The 21,615-nt window shown below is 34.9% G+C and overlaps 1 protein-coding gene across 2 annotated transcripts in view; it reads right to left on the minus strand.

The window, feature by feature from the left end:
- LOC124369046 (LIM domain kinase 1) overlaps positions 1 to 21,615 on the minus strand; it is a 98,129-nt gene that overhangs the window by 16,532 nt on the left and 59,982 nt on the right. For both annotated transcript variants that reach the window (XM_046826742.1, XM_046826741.1), the window contains 2 exons: positions 13,501 to 13,706; positions 2,248 to 2,479 (listed from right to left, as the gene is read on the minus strand). In XM_046826742.1, coding sequence (XP_046682698.1) covers positions 2,248 to 2,479; positions 13,501 to 13,706 — 438 coding nt within the window. The remainder of the gene's footprint in view (positions 1 to 2,247; positions 2,480 to 13,500; positions 13,707 to 21,615) is intronic.

Raw genomic sequence — 21,615 nt, forward strand, 5'->3', positions numbered from 1 at the left:
ATGATCAAACACTTCCCAATTAAAATCATCCAAGACTTGTCATATAGATTGGCTGTATGGGGACGTCAATTGTCTTGGAAAAACAAAATTTTTGAGCTCAATTTTCCCCTACGCTTGTTTTGTATCGCTTGCCGTAGCTTCTGCAATGTTTCACAGTACCTCTCTGAGTTGATTGTTGATCCTCGTTCAAGGAAATCAACCAGAATCACACCCTTAGCATCCCAAAAAATAGTTGCCATATGACAGAATTTGGAGACACGTTATTGGTTTTTTTGGAGAATTTGTGTGCCCCCATTCCATAAACTGCATTTTTATTTTACAATTGACATTTTCCACCCATGTTTCATCACCAGTAACTATATGATCGAGAAGTTTGTTACCATGTTTGTCGTATTCATCACGGAAAGTTAACGATGCAGCAAGGCTTTGTTTTTTATGATCTTCCACAAGGATTTTTGAAATTACCTAATACAGAATTTGTCATATCCAAGCTTCCCTATAACAATTTCATGAAGTAAACTTTGTGAAATTTGTGGAAAACGTTCTGAGAGTTCAGTCATTGTGAAACAGCGATTTTCACAAACTTATTCATCAATTTTCAGCATCAAATCTTCGGTCACTAGGCTAAGCCGACCGCTACGACTATGGTCATGAACATTGGTACAGCCATTTTTAAAGTCAATCCACCACAGACTTACTCTGCTTTCACTCATTATTCCATTTCCATAAACTTCACACAGTGGGCGATTGATTTCAATTGGTTTATGGTTTTATGCCAACAAATACCTTATCACTGAATGCACTTTACAAGTGGCAGGATTTTCAATTGCAGCGCACATTTAAATTAATCATAGTGAGAAAAGTAAAAGAGATACAGACAGCGCGACTACAGTTCGATGAACGCCAGAGTGTTTTGACACCAAGATGGCGGTTGTAGCGCCACCCACTGCTGCACTATTAAAAAACATCTGTTACTTTCTGGATAGCCGTCATACTTTGGGTATGAAAAACTGTAGACAAATTACACAATAGTATTTGACTTGAAGCTCTTATTTTTTATATCTATTTCCTGCATCATCGCAGGTCTGCTGCATCATATTCACGGACGAAATCTGTTTGGCAGTAAACAGACATTAAAACAGGTTTTTTGTCATTCTTTGTGTATGAAAAACTGTATGTACAAAACTACAATAACAAAACAGTATGGTTCTTCAAATAATATTTTATTTGAAATTTGTATTTTCTATGTCTATGTGTGTCTGTCACATGGTCACAAGTCACATGTGTCTAGTCACATATGTTAGCAGATTGATGGTAAATGTTTTATTGATTCAGTAAAAAGAACATAGTAGGCCGACAGATGTACAGAACCAAATCAGTATCTATCTGACTTACAACTCAATTCAAAGAGAACAACACAGTCCACAGAGTTGTTCAAATCAGGAACAAAAGACAATGACCAAATCTCCGATTGGCTGATATGGCCATGCATCATGGATCTTCATGATCAGAGGGAAGACTTCCAATTTTGTCAGTGATTTATTGGTGGAACATCCTGGAAGTGCTCATAACATTTACATCAGAGAAGAAAACTCAGGGTTTTTTGCAAGTTTTTTCTTCACGACTCCAGATATGGAGAATTGAAAATAGTGTGAGTTACAAAATAATAACGGTTAAAATTAAATTAGGTCTATCATGTGCTTGGCATTCCCAGTTTTTAACTTGTCAGATAAAAAGTTTCTAATTTACAACCTTCTTCAAATTCTTTTCAAAATTACACTCAAAAATTAAATAATCAGCAGGTATTGTTTTTTTACCTCTTAGTTTAAACAATATTTAGTATTTGAGGGCCCTCCCATAAATATAAGTTTCTGTATTGTTGCATAATTCGTTTTATCTAAATTATAGTAAATATTCTGGTGTGCACTATGGATAAAATGTAAATAATTTTTAGATTTTTATTACATTGTCAATCTTTAAGGAATAGTACAACTAAATTCATATTACTATTATGTAATAACGCTGACCACATTGGGAACTACGCAAAATCTATAGAGAATGTTGTTAGAAAATGTTTATTTTGAAGCATAACTCCTTTATTAATCTTCAGTTAGTAAAATATCTTTAACAGTGTAATATTAATCTTTAGGTTAATAAGCTAATAAAGAGAATTTTGAGAAGATCCTCAATGTAAATCATTCATTGTGTTTCTAAATTATCTTACAATCAATTTTAATAGTAGCTAACCTCTTTAAGAAAGTTTTTCTGGGCATCTTCTTCGACCCTGTATAGTTCCTTTAAGACCATTATTTCACCAGTATCCCTGTGAGTTACTTGGTACACTTTGCCAAAGAACCCTTGGCCTAGCAGCCTCCCTTTGACCAGATCGGAGGCCCTGAATATTCTCTGGTTCTTGGGCTCAACTCGGAAAGAGCGGGTACGTGACAAATCACAGCCATCACGCAGTGTGGGTGGTGATCTAAAATGAGAACAAAAGCAATTATATTATTTCATGTCACCTAATTAGAGATTTCTATTAATTATACAGAAAGTGTTCATTTTTTCCAAAAATCATTTTCAGGAAAACTTTTTTCAGCCTAACACGTTCACTGCAGGCGGTAACTCTGGTTACCACTGCTACACTGCGCTAGGAGCGGGCAGTAACTATGGTTACCACAGAGTTTTTGTTCCAAAATGAGGTCAGTGTGTGGCCAGCACTCGAGCTACCACAACGCCGTATTTCTCGCTCCTTGGGAGGTACTTTTCCCGTGTTTTTATGTACTTTGTTTTCACAATAGACTTTTTTATTATTTTTAATGATTTTTTAAAGTTTTTTTAATAGTAAGTGATTGCATAACATAATGGATCTTCCCCCGTGACCAAGTGGTGTACAATAACTAAGTTCTAGGCGTACAACAGAGCCAGTATTGAGTTCAGATGACAACATGGACGATATGGAGTACCAGACACACACGGAAGTTGAGGATCCTGATTACGAGACCAACCCACCCCAATGGAGCGCTCACAACCGGATTGGAATGAAAGATATTTCCTTTACTAGACAGGAAAGATTTTTAGTTCCTTTGTCAGATGACAAATCTCCAATTAGTTTTTTCACATTGCTTGTGGATAGGTTTTTTAGAGGGAATTATTGTACACTTTTTCACATTTTTATAAACTTTTACATTTGTTTTGGTTTATTCATTTACGTATAAAAATTGTTTACATTCGTCTAAAACGAATAAAATACAGTTTACTTATTTATGATGTATTCATTTGGAATATTCCCACTGCCATAAAAGGGCGTTCCCTAGTGCGAGCAGTAACTAGAGTTACCAACTGGCAAGGAAGACTGTCCCCAGGAGCTAGCGGTAACCACAGTTACCACATTCCCAAAATGGTAGAGAGTAATAATTTTTTTGACTAATACGTAATTTTCAAATATTTATATCTTATTTCAGCCAAAAGTAAGTAAAAATATATTTTAAAACATATACGGAACTCTATATAGAGATTTTTAGCAGCGAACGTGTTAATAAAGAAATATTTATATTATTAAGGAGTGGACATGGCCTTAAAATCATATCATTCTCTTTTTCTGTCCGTATGTGCGATAACCTGTGATAGAAAGGTCCTAGAGACTTGAAACTTATACGTCCTCTTGGTCCAAGGAAGAATTTTATTGATTTTGGAAAAAAAAGATCAAAATTAAAGGTAAAAATAGAATTAAAAAATTTTCCACTGGTTTTATGAGTAACTACGATGTTCAGGTTAAAATCACAAAACAGACTAATTTATACGTAAACTGGGTATAATTTTAATAATATATGTTTTATTACATATACACTTACGTTATTGCAACTGTCAAAGTGAACAAAATGCTGAGATTTTGCATTTATTCACTACATCTGAATCTCATTTCTATGTACAAATTTTACATTCACCTTAATTTTCATTAATTCTGAATTTTTCCCATTCTTGTCCCAATGTCAGTCAGCCAATTACGTGGTCTTCCAAAAGTGTGTCATAAGCTTGTCTGGACTATAGAATACTTCTAAAATCAATGCAGTTTTCAGATAAGATTTAAAAGCCTTAGGAATTGCATTATTTTTTATTGAATTGGGCAGTTGGTTGACAAATTGAACTCTTGCCTGAGAAGGTAAATGTCTAAAGTTACTGTATTGTGTCTCCCAGTTTAGTAATTATCCCTGTGTCTAGTTTAATAAGAGTGTATATTACTGCGTCTTATGAGATTGCAATTTTTCTTGATAAAAAAGAGACATCTCCAAAATGTAGAGGCAGGGTAATGTCAACAGTTTTAGTTTTATGAATGCTGGTCTGCACATCTTTTTGAATTGCAATTTTGCAATTATCCTGATGGGTTTTTTTTAAAAATATACATACATCTGGAAAAATTGTTTAATTAGGTTTTCTATTTACGGGTTTTCAAACACAAAGTATGATAAAACATGATTTTGCAATTGGTAATTTATATAATGCCAATCAGGAATTGTCTGAAAATAGAATCAGCAGACTCACAGCAATAGACAAAAACACATATGGGAAATAATAGCAAGCAAAATATTATTTATTAATGTATGATTAGGTAATCTATTTATGGTTTTGAAAATTCAAAGTAGGGCAAAACATGTTTTAGCGATCCTTAATTTGTGTAAAACTAATTAGCGATAATATTAATGATTGGCATATCTCCCCACATTTGATTGTCGAATCCCATTGATCGATTCAAGATTTGGGATCCGGCTTTGACACATCACTAGAAAGTATAATGATCATACACATACAGAAACCAATATAAAATTAAAATTCTTTCTGTCATGTACACTCAAATAAACCATTAAATATTTCAAACTTAAGAAGAGGATACATCATCAGGCTTGACATTGTTTCCCATATATGATAACTTCAGTTGGATAAATCATGCACAAAAAAGTGCACACTGGGGACTTCAACATCACATGGGACTTCAGTGTTAGAAGTGGCATGCACTGCTTATGTAGCACAGAAGGCCTTGTTGAACAGGTATTATAGCATATGTGGCGTATTTACATACTTTCATATTAAATAACTTTTTAAAGAGTAAATACTATCTAATTGGTATAAAATTCATATGGTTGTAAAGAGAAAGTCATATTTTTTCACTACTTATTTATTGTACTATTGCACAATCATATTTGTTTGCTTATGTTCGGGAGCGATTGGTTAATATTAATTCAGTGTATTGAATAATCTTTTTTTTATTTGTGAACACTTTAAACACATATAATTTTCTGTTTTTTACTCTAAAAAACTGATTGTATTGTAATAAGTTCACAAAAAAATATTGATATAACTTTATCATACAAACTATATATTTCTGATATGAGCATAACGTTTGAGGTAATGTTTATTATTAGATTTTTATTTATACAGTCCAAGTTAGGTATAAAATGAAATTTTGGGGTGAAATTTACACATTACAAGTATTATTCAATTGTATAAAGGTAACAAAAAGTAAATGAACAAAGTATATTACAATGTTCTTTCATAAATGAAATTATGTAATATTTATTGGAGCATTGGTTGTTGAAATAAGTTTTAGAAAAATATATCATTAGTTGGTCTACAGACATTGGCACTAAAGGTAGATTTTGTGCAACTTCTAAGCTTAAACAATAATTAACTATACAGAGTGTAATACTATAAAAACATATTTTTATACATTATTTTAAATTATGAATAAGTTTTTATCCTAGGACAAATAAGTATTTCAAGTCATATGACGCCTATAAAATATTAAAATTTCATTAATCTTAAACATTTTATTTCTTACATACGTGTCTGTTCAGATTTTATATTGAATTGAATTTTCATATTTGTTATCAAAAACCACTAATTTCTGTGTTACAGTAAAATCCATAAAAATAGTTTAATTATGTAACAAAATAAATCAATTTGGTTACCACACATGCATGAGATCATGTAACTAAAATTCTTCAATAAAAAGTTATAATAACATCTGTTATAGTATTTATTGTAAGATAAAAACAGGTATAAACAAATAAAGTAAGGTAAATTAGAGTATTGAATGATGTATACTTTAAACGTGTTTGTTTAGTAATCATAACAAAGAACAGAGGTGCACAGCAACGTGTCACAAGAGGTGAGGAAGTACACTGACCATGGACTGATTACCTATACCTTGAAATTCATCAGTTCTGGATTTCAAAGCATGAGCCTCACACATTTCCCCACCAACAACCCGTCCTCAAGGTTATACAATTATACAATTGTAAAAATAATCTGGTTCTCATTAACCTAATCAGGAGTAACTACTAATCATTATGATAAACAATAATGATACAAGTAAAGTCCACTGCAATGACAAATGCTCTGAATAGTAAATCCTAAATAATGCCATTATGGCTGATTTATTCTCACCTGAACAGCTATCTGACTCTCAAAACATTCTGTTAATACAATTTGTGAATAATAGTGAAAGAAACGGCAGAGAACTGTCGATGACCACAGTACTTTTCATAACACTCTTATCTGCTTTTGCCTTGTTCCTTGTTGTTGTTGGCTACTTTAACTGTACTTTTAAAATATTAAAAAATTACATTTAACCACAATTTTAATAATCAGATTAGATGGTGAATCAAATATGATATTGTCATTCCTAATTAATTATTATATAACTAAATGTATAATTGTTGGATAAGTCTATATTATATACAATTTTATATCTTACTTAACTATTATTCCATTGATACTGTGATCGTGTATATACATAAAGCTTTAGTCCTAGCAAAGAATGGCACTGCACTGGACAAAATATGTATTGTAAATATGTTCAGTAAATCCTTTGAAGAAGCAGTTTAGGTTTCTCCTTGGGTTTTTTATTAAGGAGGATTTAAAAAATTTTAGTAGCTGAAGTACTTTGAGTTTAATAATGTTGTTAATATTTATTACACATGATATGTTAATAATTTACCTTATTTGCATTTAATTCTTGTAAATTTCTTTCATATATCATGAAGTTAAGTGATAAAGATAGCTCAATAATCCTAACTCTGATTTATTAAAAAAATAAATTCTTTTTTAATTCTATTTCTTAAGAGTTCTGAATGCTGTTTTGTTCTTCTGAAAAAAATTGCTTTTTTATTTTTTTCAGTGCATTGGTCTACTCCATGTTTTTTACACATATTTTGTAAAAAATATAAAAGTCTTAAAAAATCAGTTTTTATATTTTTACTTGTGATAACTTAATTCAAATAGAACTTTAAGCAAAGTAACATTACATGTTTAGCTTAATTCATCGCTTTAAGGATTAAACAACAAAATATTGAGTAGAACTTTTCAAATATGGGGTGAAGCAGATCAAAGGCTGCTTGTAGAGAAAGTTAAATTTCACAATATTTTTATTTATATTTGTAATAAAGTACGAAACTTTTAAAACCATCTAAGTTGTGAGATATAACATGAAAAAGTAACTCTGAGAGGTTTTTTATTGATTGCTCAGTAAATTTTAATATTGGTCGGGAAAAAGAGGTTAACCCCTTAAGGTTTTTTTTATGTTCCTAAAATTACGTTGTTTTGGTGTTTAATACAGAAACAGATTTGTAGAGTTTAGATATATACCTTTCTATTCAAAAAAGTTATTTTTAGTTTCTTTTTACAATTTTTTAATATATTTTCCACTAAGACATTTTCCACTATCTGTGCCCATGTCATCATCACCCAAACAAAGCCAATCGCCTATTTTCTGCTTTGGATATTTCCATGGCACAATGAACACTAGAAATAAAATCATAAAACTAATTTATAACTAACACCTTCAAAACTATTATTCAAGAAAGGGTTTTAAAATTTCACAGTTGCTTTTATATGTTGTTAGTATTAGAATTTACTATTAAAGTAATATCAGTTGTCCCTGTAAAGGATGAATAAAAAATAAAGAATCCAATACCTGGAACAGCTAATAAATTATTATCAAGCCAATTTTAAAAAGTAAATGTTATTTTCATTATTAGAGGAATAAACTTTCATTATACGCGATAGAAAAATCAGTCGTGCATACTGCAGAAGCAACTAGGAATCAAGTCAATATCTTTTTCTATCACTTAAATTCCTCTACTCCTCCCCTTATCAAACGCCTCCACTTGCACTACTTACTGTACTGAGCATGTACATTGTTACGGTGAGGAATGTTGAAGCACAGACCTGATAGGGATAAACTAGGAAATAATAATACTCATTTTTATTATTATTAACAGCGTTCATACAGAATCTTTAATTGTGATTATTGGAACCAGCCAAACCAGCATATAAAAAACTGAATCTTTTGTTTACTATTAACAAAATATATTTTCTTATAAAAAAATGTTTGCTAATTATAACTACATTTTAACTACATTTTACAATGTCCAAAAATAAGACTTCATCAACCTAAATATCCATTTGGTTACTGCAGTATTGGTGTCAAATTCTCTGGTATATATTGTACTGGCCCCTGCAAGCAATGGTACCACGCTGGATGCATAAATATCTCTGACAAGCAATTGAAAAAAATTAAAAAAGAAGAAATTGACAACTGGACATGTAAAAACTGTGAACCAATGACATCATCATTAATTTTATCCACTAACCAGGATAACAAAAAAATATGTAGTCCTTCACCAGGGCACAGTCCTAAAACTGCTGACCAAGGCAGTTAACACCAGGGAAATATCTTGACAGCCTGTAGTTTAGCAGAGGAACTAGAAATGGTCAAACAACATGTCCAAAAGTATGAAGACCAAGAGGAAACAGACTTGGAAACCTCATTGACCATTGCGGCTGAAGCTGGAAACTTACTATTGAAGGAGAACAGTAATCTTAAAAGAGACATTCAGGTCTTGTTAAAACAAAAATCGTCTTTAGAAGCTACAATCTAAGGACTGGTATCGAGTGATACCATAATCATGAATGACCTGAGACTATTTCACAGTATCAAAATCATAGATTTAGAGAGTATCCAAAAAATAAAGCTAAATTTAGTGCAAGGAGTCCCAGGCTGTGGAAAGACAACCTACATACTAAACAACTACAAAGATGGAGACCTAGTGCTATTTCCAACACGTGATGCTGCTCAAGACTTCCAAAAGCGGTTCAAAACAAAACACCCAAACGGCAACAAAAGTAATGCAAATGACATTTTCCAAACAGTACACTCTTTCATCATAAACAAAACCAAACAGCTTGACAACAGACCACACCAAAGAGTCATCTTTGATGAGGCACTTGCCGGAGAAGTACTATATGCAACAGTACTCTCAGGGGCAACAGAGGCCCTACTAGTAGGTGACATTAACCAAATACCATATATCAACAGGACATGCTTCTTTGACACAAAATACCATAGCAGTTATCATCCAGACTCTTGACATATCCCACCGCTGCACCAAAAGCACGACAGCTCTACTGGCAAACTTCTATCCTCAATTAATGAAAACCACTAGCAATGTCCAAAATGACAGGGCTAAAAAACTATATGACAACCCTGAAAACCTTCAAATTGATAAACACACATACCAAGTGCTCACATTTAAGCAGTCAGAAAAGAGAGTCTTGGAGAAAATGGGTTACAAAGTTTCATAAATCCATGAATTTCAAGGACGACAAGCTGAACACATAGCGGTGGTAAGAATGTCATCAAACAAGGAGGAAATTTATGACTCCAAAGCACATTGTCTGGTAGCAATATCCAGACACACCAAGACATTCCTATATATAACACCACCTTAAAATGACCAGCTTGCAACTTGGATAGAGAAAGTTAACACCTCCTCACCCTCTGACCTTGACTCAGTATCAATACTGATGCCAGCCACGAATACTACTGAACTCTTGCCAGCCCCAGATAGACAAACACAAATGGACAATAAAGCAGCAACACTCCACATTGAACCAACGACCAAAAAAGTCAACAACACAGCTCTACCAGAGACTCAATGTCACCAAAGACAATGTGACTTTACCAATCAGACCATAGCTTTTTTAGAACCTCTCCCCCACAAAAATATAAAATTCAATATAATTCAGATAATTTTTGAACTCAAATCTGAAAAAGAACCCCAAGATACTAACTTCATAAGTATTCTCCACCAGGTCTTAGAAAGAAAGTAGACAGACTGAACCACCTTCTAAAGGATACTGACCCTAGCATTGTTGTCCTAACAGAACATGGCCTTTCCAAAAAAGACCTAGAAACCACACGCCTAGAAGGGTATTCTTTAATAACAGACTTCTCCAGAGAAAACCACAAACTAGGGGGAGTTGCAATCTACTCTAAAGAGACACTTGTGTCCCAAATAGAACATCTGGACATCTCTGACCTCAGAAGAGAACTCACCTGTGAAGCAGCCCTAACTAGACTAAAGTACAAAAGAAAAACCTTGTACATTCTTGGAATCTACAGATCACCAAGGTGAAAACCAGTATAAACATCTTGTCAGACATCCTGGACCTTATCCAAGCATACAAAAATCATGTGGTACTAGTTGGAGACAAACATTGACAGGCTGAGAAACCATCCCAAAAATGCCCTTCTAGAAGAAGAACTAACTTCTCATAACATCAGACGACTGAAACTACCAGCAACTCGTATAACCTTCGAAACAGCCATCATCCATCGATTGCATCTGCACTAATGTTACAGAGAACGACACAAATGCTATCATTATCCAGTCTGGACTGTCTGACACCAAACAGCACAGATCTGCCTAATATCTGACAAAAGAAGGTCAGGTCAAACATTTCAAATAATAAGAAAAAGACGAATGGGCACTAGAAATCTCAACCACCTGAAAGCTGAGTTAAAGCACAGTGACTGGCAACCAGTTCACTTCGCACCCGACTCCAAAACAGCCTACAACAGTTTCCACACCACAATCAACTCAGCTCTGAATGCTACGTGCCCAATGAGAGACTTAAAAACGGGAAAAAAAGCAGGGACCCATCTTAAGCTATGATCCTGAAGTACAAGCACTAAAGGACGACTACATCAGAGCACTCAACAGACTCGAGATAACTGGGAACAATGAAGACAGAGAAACAATGATAGCTCAAAAGAAGTTATATGACAATAAGCTAAGACTGCTACGTCAAAACCTCAATGCCAGCTATATCACTGACGCTGATAACAAAACAAAGGCCATATGGAACGTCATAAATAAGGAGCGTAAAGCCAAATCCTGTGGATGAAATCAATGCAAATTTGAAATCAACAACAGCATCATTAACGACCCACAAGACGTAGTCGAAACTTTTAACACCTTCTTCGCACAAGTAGCCGAAAAGACCTTAAACCAAAGCGGAACACTCCAAAACCACCCACAAAACCCTATAGACGAACTGACCTGCCATCATTCCTTGACAGCCCCTCAACTTTCAACGAAGTTTTACACACAATTAAATCTCTCAAAACCAAAACCTCAAGTGGCGTGGATGAGTACAGTTCAAAAGCAGTCAAGCATTGTGCAGAAGAACTGACAATTCCCTTAGTATCCATCATCAACAAATCTTTTTCTGAAGGACACTTTCTGTCAGCACTTAAACTCTCTAAAGTCTACCCAAAGCACAAAAAAGGAGCAATCTCAAAACTACCGGCCAATATCGCTTACCTCAACTTTCTCTAAACTAATTGAAAAAATTGCACTTCACAGACTGCTAAACTTTCTTAAACAGAATAACCTAATCACTCCCAATCAAGATGGATTCCTGAAGGGTAGATCAACCAACACAGCAATCATCAGCCTCATAGAACACATAATAGAACAAATTGACAACGAACAGTAAATTGTTGGCCTCTTCCTGGATTACAGTAAGACGTTTGACTGTTTGGGTCACAAACTAATCTCAAAAAAGCTACAACAACTAGGAGTCAGAGAAGTAGCAAACAAGTGGTTTGTAAGCTACCTGGAAGGACGACAACAAGTAGTGGAGACACAATACACAGTTGACAAGTGCACCACCACATTCAGGTCTAACCCTCAGCCCATGACACGAGGTGTCCCTCAAGGATCCGTCCTTGGCCCAATCCTCTTTATCCTTTTAACAAATGACTTCCCTGACTACATCCAAAACTCATTCACCACTTGCATCATTTATGCTGATGACACTACACTGCTCCTAAACAACAACACGGCAGATGCCATTTATGACATCGCAACTACATCCCTAACCATGGCCCTGAACTACTGCAAAACAAATGACCTCGTAATTAACCCAAATAAAACCACCAAAATTAACTTCAGTACAAAACATGACCCTATTCCCGACATCCCAAATATCTTGGAACAAACAAGTACACAGCTAAGAGTCATAAGAGTCATCGAGACAAAAACCTCACGTGGAACAAACATGTCCAAAATATCTGCAAAAAGATGAGTACTGGGGTATATGTGGTGAGGAGAATAAAATGGACCAGCAACCTAGAGGCCACCAAGATTGTATACTATGCACTAGTGGACTCCCACATGAGATACGGAATTGAGGCATGGGGCGGATCATCAGCTGGTAATCACAGCAGAGCACTTATCACCCAAAAAAAGACCATAAGGGCTCTAGCTAACCTAAACCAAGGAGAAAGCTGCAGGCAAGCGTTCAAAACGCATGGCATCCTAACAGTTACCAGCCTCTACATCCTTCAAGTAATCCTTCATGCTTATAATTGCAATCTCGAAACAAACCAAGACGTTCACAATTACAACACAAGGCATGTAGCAAGATACATACTTCCCCGACACCGGACAGCCCTCCTTGAGAAAAGTCCTTCATAAATCAGACGCAAACTGAAGAATCTGCTACCTAATAACCTCCAAACTCTGACTAGAAAAATTCTCAAGAAAGAACTTCAAAAGTATCTGCAGGACAATCCGGTGTACACCTTAGAGGAGTTCCTGGGTCTACTACAATGAAAAAATGCAGTTTTGACATGATTCCATTTCTTGATGTTATTGGATTAGTAATGTACTAATAAACACAAATTGTATAGGCACTATTTTTATCATCATACCTTCTACTAACATTTGCTTGAACTAGCTAAAGTTATTTCAGATACAGAACTAACTTCTTTAATGGTCCATGATCAATCTTCAAACTCAATTGCAAAATTTGTTGACATGTTATATCAGTTTAAAAAGTTGATAGACAATTGGGAAGCCCAAATATCAGTTTATACTCAGACTGTAGTGTATGATTCTTTGAGTCTAGCACCCATATTTGAACTAATATTCTCATTTAACACTTCAAACCCAAAATTAAAAATGGTACCCTCTCAGCTCAATTTTCCTATGTGATTCTAACAACCATAAAAAAACTTTGTGTGAGTAATAACAGTTCTTACATTTTAAAATAAAAATATGATTCATAGTATATAAAACATTTGTTTAACTGATCAGGTTGGTGATGACACAGATGTAAGGAGAAATATAAATGAAAACTACATGAATTCAGTACCCTTCAAGTAGCCTGGAGGTAGAAGAGGAGCGCTCCTGGTTGTTGGTGCGTCCACGGCGCAGTTGGCGTGAGGAGCGTGATCCTGACACATAGCCTTCGTCCTTGCGTTTGAATAGCCTTTCCTTGTCAGGAGGCTTAAGGGTGAGGGGCGGAGGCATAACGGGTCGCCGCCGACTAACCGAGTCAGGGTCATGTTCTATTGTTAGCTATGGACAGACATTAACAGCTTCTATAAGAATATTTTAAACTGTCATCCTTAGCAAAATAATGGTTAATTTATTTAAATGATAAAAAATACGTTTGCCCGTTATCAGAAAACAATCAGAATTTTTATACTCAACAACAAAGTGACTTTCTTTCAATTCACAATAACCTGAAAAAACTGTTAAATTAAAAACTTGTATATTTATCCACAAAGCGATACATAAAAACATACATTAATCACCCAATTAGCTAATGCTCAGTCATTTACCTAACAACATGAAAAATTTCTTTACAAAGAATTTATTAACACAGTCAGAGTTTTTATTATGTTAGATAGGGCTTACTATAGTCTACATGATATATTAGCATAGAAAAACACAATATTAAAAGATTTGAAGCATAATTATGTGTAATTTATTTATTAATGTTTAATTATTTACTGTAACTTAGAATTTTTTTAAGCTTTAAAGTAGCATATCAGAAATATATTAGAATTAGTAATTTTAAATATATTGTTAAGCATAAATTGTCTTATGTACATGATTAGATACCTGTTTGCATTTTAACCACTTCAAATTGTACCAGATAAGAATTTGACTGAAATATTTTAGTAACCGTTGTCTTATTTAATAAAGAAAAATTGGCAATTATAAGGTTAAAGGCCGACCTGGCAAATCACGAATTTGACGTTATCAACGTATTCTGCTCATCCTCCTGAACAAAAATATACATGGTTTTAAGGGGTGCAAATAATAAATAACATGGTTTCAGGGGGCATATTCATAAATAGTTAAGTTTTTAATGTTCTAATGTCCTGTTTGTGGGCTGTGTCTGGATATCTGTAAATATTATCTGCGACCGGGACTGATAGCGTATGTGTTATCTGAGCGCTCCTGGGCAGAAGTCAATGCTTCACACATATTGTGTACTGTAGTTTGGATTGAGTGAGTGCGTGACAATCATGGATCAACCAAATTGTATATGTAAACAAACGCTTATCAGTGACAGCATCACAAATAACCTTAGGAGACGTATACGGAATTTCACTTGACTTTACTTACTATAATAAGCGCTTTAACTTTTTAGCAATATATAGAACTTTTGATAGTGATGTAAACAGTTTTATTGAAGCTCTTGACAACTATTATATGAACTTAGAACACAACAAAAAAATGCATTATGCTGGGAGACATTAACATAGACCTTTTTACAAATAACGACATTTTAGATAAATACTTGAACTGCCTCACTGGCCACGGACTTGTACAATGTGTGGACAGAGCTACTCGGGTGATAGATCACAGCACGACCTGTTTGGACCATATCTTTGTGAGATACGATGACTGGCGGAGTGTGCGGGCAGCAGTGCTACACACCACTGTCACAGACCACTACAGCACCGCACTTAGTATTACACTCGGCAGTGCTGCCCAAGACACCCCCCTCACCGCCCATCACGTACACAGACCGAGCACTGTTCACCGACAATCTTACTAATACTCACTGGGAACCTGTACTGAACTGCTGTGATACAGATGAGTGTGCAAGTAGTTTTGCTCATATTGTTTCAGGTGCATTATCAAATTCAAAAAAACAAATTAAAAATCCTGTTACACGTAAGAAAAAACTCAAGCCATGGATTTCAACCGACCTAATAAGCACTATACGGGAAAGAGATAAAATAAGCAAAATTCTTAAAAAGCAACCTTTTAATTGTGAATTACAAAACCAATTTAAAAAACCTTAGGCAGCATTTGAGCAACACTTTGAAATACGAAAAGCGGCAGTATAACAGGAATAAAACTGAATGAATCAAAAAGAGATGCAAAATTGTTTTGGGAAATAGTGAATGAATTGGCGGGCCGGGAGGGTTAAAATTAGAGACGCGTTTCCAATAAAAAATTTTCTTCCTAGAACGACCACAAATAACAAAGAAATATTAAAACAAGTTAGTAATGATTTCAATACGTTTTTTTCATCTGTTGGTAAAAAAGTTAGCAGACGATATCATTGTAAGTGGGAACCCAGTGGTGAGAGACTCTGACTTTAGATTGAACACGGACTTCACAATACACACTGTGACTGAACAAGAGGTTGCAACGGCAAATCACTGGACTGAGAGGAGGATCCGCACCTGGATGGGATGGGGTTTCGGCGGACCTGATAAAGTCTAATATGCATATTATTTGCAGCCTTTAACACACATAATTAATTTAAGCATATCAACTGGCGTATTTTTCCCCAAAAATTCAAATTGGCTAAATTTACCCCCTTTATAAATCAAATTGTTTTACCGACAAAAGCAACTACCCGCCCTATTTCATTGTTAAGCGTGTTTTCCAAAGTTTTAGAACGTATAGTGAAGAATCAGCTTAGTCTCATATTTACAAAAACAACAATATATTGAGTGTGTGTCAATATGGATTTAGATCAGACAAGAATATTAATGATGTATTGTTTGACGTAAATAAGGAATTGAACGACAATATCTCAAAAAATAATAGGTGTTTACTCATATTTTTAGATTTTGAAAAAAGCGTTTTGACTCAGTTGATCGCACAATCTTGCTACAAAAAATGGAAATGATAGGAATCCGCCGCGGTACTGCTCTAGCATGGTTCACTAGCTACTTGAATGACAGGAAGCAGGTTGTGTCTATATGCGGCGCAACTAGCGATCCACAAAGTGTAGACTACGGGGTAATACAAGGTAGCACATTAGGTCCAATTTTGTTTCTAATATATATCAACAATATTGCAAAAATTCAGTTACAAGGCAAACTTTTTCTGTTCGCAGATGACAGTTTAATATTTATTTCAGGAAGAAGTTGGCTAGAAGCACAGGCCATGGCATTGAGCGATTTGATGAGTATAAAAACAGTGGTTGGATCAAAATATTCTGTCATTAAACATCTTAAAAACAAAATTTATGCCTATTTCTTTAAGCATTAACTCAGAATGCCCCATTCAATTAATTGAAAATTCATAATTGTGGAACTTACACAAATGTAATATGTGATTGTAAGAGTATAGAGAGTGTAGTGTCCTATAAGTATTTAGGTGTGGTTTTCGATCATCGTTTAAAGTGGAACGGAACATGTAGCTTATTTACAAAAAAAAGTCAGAAAATACATCTATGCATTCAGAAGATTAAGTGATATTTTAAGTGACAATGAAATTAAAACATGCGTATTTTGCTTACGTACAGTCTGTATTATCATTTGGTAACATTGCATGGGGAGGAGCTCGAAAATCGGTCCTTGAACCTCTTTTTGTTATTCAAAAAAGTATTTTAAAAGCAGGGTTTAGAAAAGTAAGAGATATCCAACTTACAATCTTTTTCATGAAACATCAATTCTTTCCTTACGCCAGTTGTATATAAAAAGTATACTAATAAACATATATAAACATTTTTCTACAATTTTCTCTTAAACGTCACATTCTTATAATACCAGGCACTCTAATAGAGTGGGGATCTCTGTTATACCATTAATTAAGTCATATTCAAATACTAACTCATTTTATATATCTCAGTCCTTATTTAGAAATATATGTAACAAATTTAGTAATTTTTCTTTATTCGAAACCTTGTCTATTGAAATATTCAAACATAAAGTTACAAGTTTTCTACTGCATGTTGGACTTGAGGAGGCCGAGACCTTGTTACTGTCCGGGGTGTGAGCGGTCATGACCATTCATGTCCATTCTCTGTACCAACTGTTTTGCTCATGATTATGGTTTACCTACGACTAACTGCCTACAGTAGACATTACTGAATACGACATTGCCCCCCCCCCCTCATTCCCATCTTCGGCTGTGGACTTGAAAAATAACCTGTTGACAGGTACTGGAATGCACTGATGGCGATGAACGTTGTATTAATGGAGATACCTTTGGTTTAGAGATATATCAGTGCTACATTCCTGGGAGATAAGTTTGTAAATACATATTAGGTATTAATAATACGACTCTAGCCTACGCACAGGCTGCTTGCCCATGTAGGCTAATTTCCAAACACTATGTTTAATAATTTTAGTTATTTATTGTACATATATTTATTATCAATGTATATATTAATACTAATTGTAATAGTATTGTAATTATACAGGAAATAAACTTTCTTTCATTTCATTTCATTTCACCATCCACTAGTTCAACGAATCGTAGTGAATTGTGTGTGTCAGAGTGTTTTGTCAGACATATTAAGAGTTTACGTTTTGAACCGACAGAAGATTATTTCCTTTTTAATAGAACATTGGAATTTTTAATAATGAGTGTATTTGTTTGTCGTGCGGTCGCGTATTGTTTTTAAATCGGGAGACTTTGATGTTTCGTTGTGACAGAAAAATTTGTAAAAATAGTAAAAAAGTTTTAAATGTTGTAATTTTATTAAATCGGACCAGGCAGGTTCTTTTTTTGGAAGAAAGCGCTTAGACATAGTGACATATTTTGGTTTGGTGACCACGTTGTTGCATTTGAGGCCAGCGAGACAACACTATATTTTGTTGGAGTTTGGCGTTCTGCACATTCTGTGGAACACACTAATGGTAAGTGTTCTCTATTAATGTGCATTTATATATTTATATTAGGGTTTTTCATGATGTATTAAATTTTTTACACTGTACATAATAGCTTTTGCATTACAATTCAATTTATATTTCTGATCAGCACCTCTAGTTTGATATTTTACTGATAGGTACTATCTTGAGGGATGTTTTTCTTTCGTTGACATCAGCGCAGAAAAAAGGCTATCAGCACATTTGGTGCTGCCACAGCCCGCGCTGATGGCCGGAGGCACTCGTCTCACCCCGATAACAAAACTAATCACTTTGTAGCTCGAAATTAGGAAAAACATTTTTCATTTGTGACAAAATTCTGCTCATTTCAGTATTATTTTTCATTTACGTTTGTAAAGATGGTGCCACATCCGATGACATCATCACGAGGTTGAATAACGGTCACAAAAGTCACGTGACACCCGACGTGGATGTACAACATGGACATATTGTTCAGCTCGTGAACAGTTGTTCCATTTTTTATGTTCTACAACTTTGTTATTTCTCATTTGCACCCTGTCAAACCTTATATTGTTTTGTTCTGTAGGTTGATTCCAATACGTTAATAACGCAAAACTCGTATTTTAACCGCTCCGGCCGTTACTTTCACAATTACCGAAAAATTTAATAAACTGGTTTTTTGTTAAAAATTTATCCTACAATTTGAAGAGCCCTCTAGATAAATGTAACCTAGATTGTCATAGTTATTTTATCTTGTCTAAATATCTTAAAAAGTAGCTTCAAATGTAAGGCCTAATCTTGCTTGTAAAAGGTGATTTTTTTATTGGTGCGGTTTTTAAAACTAAATAAAAAAATGAAAAACAACCTGCATTGACATAAAAATGCATTTATTTGAACTACAGTGTCACGACATTAACGTTTAAAAATGATTTCTGGCATATGGGCTCCATTTCGTTCGCGTAGAAAGCCCCATCAAGAAGTCCAATTTTCGAATACTCTTTCCAGCAGCTGTGGTTGAATTCCGCCAATAACTCGACGAATGTTAGCTTCCAAGTCATTTAAAGTTTGTGGCTTGTCAGCGTATACTTGAGACAACATATCCCCACAGAAAGTAGTCTGTTGGCATGATATCACACGACCGTGTGGGCCAGTTGACACTACCTCTAAATGAGATGATACGTTCACCAAATGTTTCTGCCAAGAGGCCAATTGTGTCGTTTGCCGTGTGGCACGTCGCGCCGTCTTGTTGGAACCAGACATTTTCTAAATCCACTTCAAGTTCGTTTAGCTGAGGAAAGAAAAAGTCCCGTAACAATGCCCGATAGCGTTGACCATTTACCGTAACAGTCTGGCCAGCATTGTCTTTAAAAAAATAAGGGCCAATAACACCACCTGCCCAAATGGCGCACCAAACGGTAAGTTTTTGTGGATGAAGGGGCATAGCAACAAATTCTTTTGGGTTTTCATCACTCCAAATCCGACAATTCTGTTTGTTGACAAAGCTGCATAACCAGAAATGAGCCTCATCACTGAAAAAAATCTTGCCTGTGAAAGCTGGATCACGTGTTATCTTATGTTGAGCCCATTCACCGAAATCAAGACGCTTGCGATAGTCTAATCGTTTCAGTTCTTGCACCAACTGAATCTTGTATGGATATAGGCGTAGATCCTTCCGTAAAATATTCCATAGAGTTGAGTAGCAGATCGTTAATTGCTGCGCACGATGACGAATCGACACACTTGGATCCTCTTCAACACTATGAGCAACAGCATCAACAGCCTCTTCGGTCCTTACTGTGCGGCGTCTCTGCCGATGCTTGTCAACAAGAGTGTGGGTATTACGAAAACGATTAACCAAAGCTCGAATACCTGACTCTGATGGACGATTATGAGGTCCGTAAATCAGACGAAGAGCTCGGTAAGTTGCCCGAACTGAACTGGGGTTTTCAAAATAAATTTGCACTATTCGCAAACGCTCTTCTTTTGCAAGTCTGTTCATGGTTACTATACAATAATACGAACTAGACAATACAAATATCGAAATAACATAAGATAATAAACAAAGATCAGCTGTTTTATTCAAATTTAATTGTTGTGTTTAATAGTGGTGCCAACTTAAAAACCACACCAATAAAAAAATCACCCTTTACAATAGAAAACAGTCCAGCACCCAGGAAAACAGGATGACATCTTAACTGATGCACTAAGAAGAAATATTGATAGGCCTGTATGTCTAAGAATTTAGATGGGTAAAATTTCTATAGTAAAAATCAAAATTGTGTTTTAATATAGACTATGTATGTTTTAATGCCAATACAAATTAAATAAATCTCAATGAAGAATAAATGATTAATTTGTATCATGACACCTATTGTTGAAACGACTGCTTGACTGGTCAGTCAAAAAGTCAAGAGCGTTACAGTGTATCCAACACTAAAGAAGAGGAACCTGACTGATAAATTTATTAGTCAGCAAATTGTTATTATGGACCAAATCAAAAACTAAAAATCTAAAAATAAGTGATTACTCTGTGACTTCCATGATTACAATCAGTGACTTATCCATGATTTACGTAGTTAGACAAGCTGATAAGACTAAAAATATATAGGACAAATGAAGATTAGAAACATTACACAACTAAATAAAAACACAAAACTTTGTATGGAACACATTGATATTGCTAAACAAAAAATAAATAACTAGTACTTTGTGAACAAAATTAGTACTTATTATAACTGGACTAATTTAGATCCAAACAGTAGAATAGTGGTAATGGATTTTCATTAAATTCAAGTAAGTTAGATGACTAAAACATTAAAATATTTTATTAATTTAAAAATAGAAAGTTCTTTCTCAATAGAAAGAACAAAAATTTAAGCGGTAAACAAGTGTATTTTCAGTATATGTGAGATTTAGCCTTGTTTCACCCCTTTAGTGCTAAGGGCAGTGGTTAATTTCAGTGGGAACGCAAGGGAACGGCGTTCCCTTACCTCCCAAGAGTGCCGGAACGCAAGGGAACGCTTTTAAAACTACGAGTACAAGTTTTAGTTTAAAAAAATTGTAGGTAGGATCAATATTATGCTATGCTTTGTTTGCGAGTGACTCCTAAGCAGATAGTAAGCGCCCGTACAAGCAGTTGTGAGCTGTGCTGTGATGAGTCTTGCACGGAATCAGGCAGGAGGAAGGTGACGGGCGAGTCATCCAGTTCGCGGCTGCGCCTCTCAATAACAAAGCAATACCCACCCCACCCCCTTCCTTTCCCCCTCCATTCCTTCACCGCGCCACCGCCCCAGTGATCACAAGTGTGTTGACTAGTTGACTTGACCTTGGTGTGTTTCGCGTTTAAGTTACAAGTTGCATCGCATCCCATCACGCTTAAGTTCGTTTTTGAGGTG

This window comes from Homalodisca vitripennis, chromosome X (assembly GCF_021130785.1).
Source record: "Homalodisca vitripennis isolate AUS2020 chromosome X, UT_GWSS_2.1, whole genome shotgun sequence".
NCBI classification, from domain to species: Eukaryota; Metazoa; Arthropoda; class Insecta; order Hemiptera; family Cicadellidae; genus Homalodisca; species Homalodisca vitripennis.